This window comes from Cyphomyrmex costatus, unplaced genomic scaffold (assembly GCF_001594065.2).
Source record: "Cyphomyrmex costatus isolate MS0001 unplaced genomic scaffold, Ccosl1.0 scaffold93, whole genome shotgun sequence".
Lineage (NCBI taxonomy): Eukaryota > Metazoa > Arthropoda > Insecta > Hymenoptera > Formicidae > Cyphomyrmex > Cyphomyrmex costatus.
Window position 1 is genome coordinate 10357 of NW_017280517.1, and position 7200 is coordinate 17556.

At 44.0% G+C, this 7200-nt stretch overlaps 1 protein-coding gene across 1 annotated transcript; it reads right to left on the minus strand.

Annotated features, from left to right (window-relative positions):
• Positions 1 to 712: 712 nt before the first annotated feature.
• On the minus strand, positions 713 to 1324 carry LOC108781938 (uncharacterized). Its single transcript, XM_018550068.1, has one exon. It carries the CDS (start codon positions 1322 to 1324, stop codon positions 713 to 715), a length of 612 nt encoding a protein of 203 aa, XP_018405570.1.
• Between the last annotated feature and the right edge of the window lie 5876 nt (positions 1325 to 7200).

Below are 7200 nucleotides of genomic sequence, written 5' to 3' on the forward strand. Positions count from 1 at the left end.
TTATTGAGGTCTCTGACCTTCATATTCGGCGCTTCTCGTCAGCGTTTTGCTAATCGGTCGAGGGCGTGATCGCGTAATCGCGTCGCGCTCGCGGTTGTAATATTATATTAAACTTATTATTAAACTTATTTCGCCGCGCGTTCCGGTAATCGGTCGAGGGCGTGATCACGCAATCGAGTTGCGTTCGCGATTCATTAATATTATTAATCTTTATTATTCTCATTTCTCGTCTTCATTATTTCTCAGTTATGGCGCAATTGTCACTTGTGCAATTTAGCAATCGTGACAGTTTCAACGATCGCATTATCGCAATCGAGAATGTCAGCTAGCCGTTGTCGTTTTTCAAGTCCTTTTACATATACGAGAGCTTCATCGTCTTCTGTTACAGCCTCTGTGATTAGACGTTTCGCCATGCTGTACGGGATCATCCCGTCTTCCCATCGCAAACCATGGTGATAAGCACTCAACCAGAAAGCGCACGATTTGTCGGATCTTGTCAGTAAATTCCATGGCATAGGACATGAAAAAATATAGTGTGTGATAACAGTTCCTCTTCTCAGCACCGCTACTTCCTTGACGATAAATTTCTTGTCCACGACGAATCCTTCTAGATCCACAAACGTTGGTATGATCATGACGAGCATTTATTCGAAACTGCACTCATATCAGTGTTAATCTCTCTTAAATTGAAGATAATTGCTGAAGGTGCGATTTACATAATCTTGCGCACTACGTTGGACAGCGGGCAGTATTCGATAACACGATCGTGTATGATGAGGTAATAGGCGGTAGTATTGGCGGATACATTCTCCTTGTAAAATTCTATTCGTACATCCACGGTAGCGCTCTTGACGGATTCGTTATGTCGCGAGCAGTCAATGACAGCAAGCAGTCCTTTCTCGATAAACGAGAGTACATTGAGCAGCGTTTCGAAGCAGTCGAATCCATAATATGCCTTACGAAAACGCGCGTACATATCAAACAGGAGAGCGTATCTCTTTTGGTCGAAATCGAGATTCAAATCACCGTACGGATAAAACTCTGAATTGAGATAAAGCTTCACATTACTCAATTTAAAATCATCAAACACGCACGCATCTTGAGACATGATAATCTTTCGACCGGTCTGAAGAGTAAAGATAACGTAACGCGGCTTCTCGAGTCGAGTCGCCGTTTTGACAGCCCATGTATGCTTCGTCGTACTCTGTAAAAGAGGATACTCGTACAGATTCCATGAGCGAAAACTCATACTGAGAAAACGACCGCTTTCCAATGTTCGCAGCATTGATAGTTTAGTGATCTCGTTTAGCATAACATGAGGCATCCGCCATTGCACTTTGATCAGTTCAACCTACGGCTCCGTCGCTGAATTTCCCAGTATACAATTGTTATCGTTGCGCGCTCGTATCAAAATCAATTCATGGCGAGCGTTAACAATGACGCGTTTGATATCCTCGCAAAAGACCAACAGCATGATGAGCGGTACGCAAAAGTTTAAGTAACCTTCCGTTATGTAGGATCTAGAATTCCACCCAGTGTTTAGCGCAATCAAAGACTTGTCATACGTCAACGATACATAGTTCTTGAGGGTACTGGTAATTCCAACATTTCTGTTGCGATCAATATCCACACTGTTGAGTTCATACCGAATTTCATCAAACATGAACGCTATGCAATTATTTCCAAGCGTTGTTGGCGTCTCATCATCCTTCTTCTTCACAGTCAATCTTCCTTCAATGTAGAGAAAACTTTCGCATGGCAACGTGTATAAATCCTGCTGCTGTATAGGTATTCGTATCTCGTCGCTATGTCCAAACGTTGTATTGGCGTATGGATTGTACGTATGAATTTCAAACTTGACGATGCGATCGTCAAAGATCGGCTCACCGAAAATGTTCAAGATATCAGCCATTTTGTACGATAAAACCTAACGACTTTAAAAATGCAACGTTGGACGCACTGAGTCTTTTTCTAAATGAAATCTCTCTGTTAAAATCTCTCGTCTGTTCCAGTTGTTCATTCAGCACAAGCATCTCACGTTAGCGCTGTCGTCTTCGTACATGCAATCTAACGGTAATCTCCTCTCCACGAAAATCGAGCAATCGGCCGTCTTGATCCACCACGCGAATCGTCAGATCCGTAATGCTCCGTACGACGATTGGAAGGTAAATGATCTGCGTCGGCCTATCCGATATCTTATATCCTGGTGGGACAATCGGTGAAAACTCGTGTATCGTGTGCACGCACTTGTCGTTGATGTACGCACCCGCGGTCACGTTGCACTCGATACGAATGATGTTTACGTTGATGATATTTATCGGCACGTCCGACTCATGCCACTGTTGCGGTTCGAGCACGCGATTCGATGAAAGTCCCAATAGCGGTCCAATGTTGTAAGGTTTGGTGAAATTTATCGAATAGGCGCATTTAATCTCACTCTTCATCGTATTGTTATTGGCGCGAATCATCAGCGGAAACTCTTCGTCCTCCTTACTCTTTACATCACGAGAACGTAACATTTCACGCTTTAAATACCGTTCTATTTCGCGCAGTTCGTATGATCCTTCGGGAATCACAATTTCCTCATTGTCGAAATAAAACTTGTTGTTTGTTGAATTTACATTCGGTAGAGTATAATACGTTTCAAAGTCAGTGAGACCGAGCTCGTAATCGCCATCGCTCAAATCTACCGCCGGAAAATAGCTCACGGCTAGAACACTACTTTTGCCCGTCAGCGTAAACGTCAGCGACATGTTTGAATGAATACTGAGTTAAACCGCGCAATGTCGGTCTTTAAATTGTTTATCACGCGTCCGTAGAAACTGTAGACACAACTGTCCGCAATTGCTCTGATTGTAACGTTGATAATGCATACGATTGTACTGGATTACACAGTTTGTTAGATATCGCTCGAGTTCCTTCGGCGGCCGGAGGTTACCAAAACTGTCGAAATATAATACACAGTTCCCCCTTTTCGCTTATGGTACCCCATGCGTACCGGGTCCCTCTGCATTGTCTAGATTCACGATACCGCTCTTGTTTCGATGTACTCCTTCCACCGGTAATATCGTACGCATAAAGATACCTCTGAAATACGGAATGCGCATACGTTTTGCAAGTTGTAGCAGTTGCACGTTGGTAGTTACACCCGTTGGTATTTTTAACGTCTCATCGACGTTTTTTTTTTTTTCTCTTTACTACTCCTCGTCCACGCTTGTAGGGAGCGAGATAAACACCGTGACCTTCCATGACGCGATTATGACGTTGCATTTCTTCCAGCTGACGTTCCGCTGCTCTGATATCATTTACAGCCTTGGAGACTCCCGCCGCTCCACCGACCAACGACCCGAGGACGCCCAGTAGCGGAAGAACAAGCAGGATACCGCCGCGTTTCGCTATCGGAAGTATCATCTTACTCTTTCGCTTCTTTGTTTTCAAGCCCATACCCATCTTCGTTTTAGCCTTCATAGCCGCCCAAACAGCTGTGGCGGCGGCTCTCTCTGTGAGAGACGAATCTCTCGCGGTAATGCGTTTCCGCGCCTTTTCAGCGAGTATATTATCTGCCGCGTGCCGTTGTTGTGCGAATACGCTATATCGTGTTCGCGACACGCCGTGTCCAATGGGTTAATACCTCTGTCACCTCTAGCTAATCGTTTCTCCAAACGCGTCCCCGGTCCACAAAACTGGTAACCGGGAATGTGCAGTTCGAAAGGAAGCGCGTTTATCGCTTTATTTAACAAACGTCTGCCTCTCGACGGCATTCGATACAATTCTTTATCAACGGCGCTGGACCGTCGATATGCGTTTGATGACTCGGTAAATTGTAATGCTTCGGACACCGACAGTGTCGTTGTATCTCCGAATCGGCTCGTATATGCTCAGGTAGTCCATCCCACAGAAGATCTATACAATTATCAAACTCTCGCAGTAAAACAATTTTCGGTATATATTCCAATTCTTTGGAGGTTAAATCATTCGACACGATGAGAAACATTTTGATTACTGAGCGATTACGCTCTACGTAGCTCTATAAATAGGCCCGCTCGCGACATATTTTCCAGTTTCTTGTGTAACGCGAAAATATGCGGTTCGTGCACCAGTCGCAGTCTATCAAAGTGACGAATCTCGACGGTAAAGTGCAAACCAATAAAGAGATGCGCAAGCATGGCAAGATGCTGCCGAGTTCTATTCGCGCAATCATTTGCGGCCCGTCGAATTGCGGCAAGACGAATGTACTGATAAGTTTGTTGGAGAGCCCGAACGGTGTACGCTTCGAAAACGTATACGTTTATTCAAAATCTCTGCAACAACCAAAGTATCGATATCTCGAAAATTTATTAGCACCGATCGAAGAAATAAACTATTTTACATTCTCCAATAACAGCGAGATCATTCCACCGAGCGAGGCGCTTCCGAATTCAATCTTTATCTTTGATGACGTGGCATGCGACAAGCAAGACGCGATAAGAGAGTACTTTGCAATGGGTCGCCACGCGAACGTTGACTGCTTCTATCTCTGTCAGACTTATGCAAAGATACCGAAGCATCTTATACGTGACAATGCAAATCTGTTGATTCTGTTTAAGCAGGATGGAACCAACCTGAAACGCGTGTACAACGATCATGTCAATACCGACATGTTATACGAAGATTTCTGCGATTTGTGTCGTAAATGTTGGCAGCAAAAGTATGGATTTCTCGTAATTGATAAGGACAGTGCGCTTGCTAACGGACGATACAGAAAAGGATTTAATGACTTTGCGGTACCGTGAAGCGATCAGTTGTCATCGATACGCTGACTGTGCAACATGGATAGCACCAAAGATCACGAGAAGATAGCCATGGAGATTGCGAAAACGAGCGATTCAATTCGTAAAAAGTATCGCGCTTTGAAGACTGGTAAAATGGAGGAGGAGATCGCGTTGGAGAGACACTTTAAACCTATTACCGAACCGTTGAAACAAATTGTTGAAAACACTGTTGAATCGTCCAAGGATCCTATCAACATTGAAACATTCTTTTCGGAGAAAGACGAGGAACCGAAACCGAAGCGAAAACGACTGAACGATTCGTACGATAGTCCTATACAGGCTTCCACACCTGTGAAATCAACGTTGAATAGATCGAAAACTGTACCATCCATTTTGAACGAAATGTCTGAAAAAACAGGTTCGCGCGAGTTATCGTACGACCACGCTCCATCCGTCGAAGAAGTATTAGATTGCAAATGAACCGCTCGTAACATCCATCCGACATATGCTTCAAACATCCGAGGGGCAAGAAAAATTGCATGCAAACTATGGTCCGTTGGGACAGAGATATCTGAAAGCGGTCTTGAGCGGAAAGAAAGCCGTCAACATAGACGTCGTGTATGGAGTCTACTTTAGCGATGAGGGAACGATGCTCGGTGACAAACGTATCACCTTACGCAAAAACGACGACATAATTATAGATGGAAAAAGATACTATGGAACACCGGGACTGTACGAATTAATCTTTATGAAATTTCCCAACGAAAGTATATGCACTGATGATGATATACAGACTTACAAGAGCATTCTGTTGACAACAAACGCTTATCGGCGTGGTCATAACGCTGGTAATCAAGTATTGGGTAACAAGGGACACAAGTACAAGAACATCATCGCACCATTGGTGTTGGGTAAAAAGATTGGGACCGGTATAAAGAAAAAACTCGATTTGCAGTGCGCCATGTCATTAACCGACAACAGGATTGATTACGTACACTGGGACGATCCCAACGAACTTGTAGACCGTCTTCGATTGCTCGAAGCCTCGCGTCAGGCAGGTCACAATGGTCACGACAACGAGATTCTATCGATTATCGAAGAACTTCGCGAAGTCGGACTGTTTATAAATTGATCGCGATCTATACACGTCGATCAGTCGACATCGAAATGTCGATCAACAAGTTTGGACTGTCGCTCGGAGGAGGAAGCGAATCGCACTATTAGTGGTGTGGATTGTTCAGAAATTACGTGCGCGATAACGCTCTTTGCCGAGATGCAGCCGACTTTGACGCAAAGTCGCGTAAGATTCGACGTTTATCGCTACCACTGGAGGATACTGACGCAGCAAACGAACGATACGTGCAGCAGAGTGTTCAATATTTGAAAGATCGTGTTGATGGAATTGAAAGAAAGATAACATCATTCCAGAATAACGTGCAAATTATATTAAACGAATTTGATAAGAAGATTCGAGAAGCGAAGAATGTCTGAGAAACTATCGCTGGTTGAGGAATTACACTCTCCGGCGAGAAGAAATTTTCCGCAAGGACGCGTCATACTACACGGATACGATGACCTGTGGCAGGCGGATGTAGTCGAGATGCGTAAGTATACGCGCTTCAACAGAGGTTACCACTACATTCTCACTGTCATTGACGTGCTGAGTAAGCATGCATGGGCAATGCCGATCAAAGCCAAGAGCGGGAACGAGGTGACGCAGGCAATTGCAAAGATAATTCGTGATGACCGAAGATGTCCGAAAAATTTGCAGACTGACAAAGGAAAAGAATTTTACAACTCGCATGTGCAGAAACTCTTGAAGAAGCACAACATCAATCATTATTCTACGTATTCAGTAATGAAGGCATCGGTCGTCGAACGATTCAAAACATTGAAGAATGACATGTGGAAACAGTTTACATACAACGGAAACTATAAATGGATCGAAACGCTGCCGCGTCTCGTGTCGGATTACAACGCGCGTAAGCATCGCACTATCGGCATGCGACCCGCTGACGTAACTCCCGCGATCGCCGAAAAACTCCTGGGTACGGTGTATAGTGCTATAAAGATCGCGGGTCCCGCAAAATTCAAAGTGGGCGATGCGGTACGCGTAAGCAAATTCAAGACAATGTTTGAAAAAGGTTTCACACCGAATTGGACCACGGAGGTCTTTAAAATTATCAAAATGCAGCAAACTAATCCAGTGACGTATCTACTGGAGGATTCCCGTGGAGAGCTCATAGCTGGAGGATTCAACGAATATGAACTGCACGCGTCGCTAATCCCGATGTATACCTTGTTGAAATAGTGTTGTGCAAAAGGGAAAATGAGGTTTATGTGAAATGGTTGGGACTTGACAAATCACACAATTCGTGGATTCATAAAGACAATGTATTATAAAATTATAAATTATACATTATAAAAATTACACATTATATAAATTATA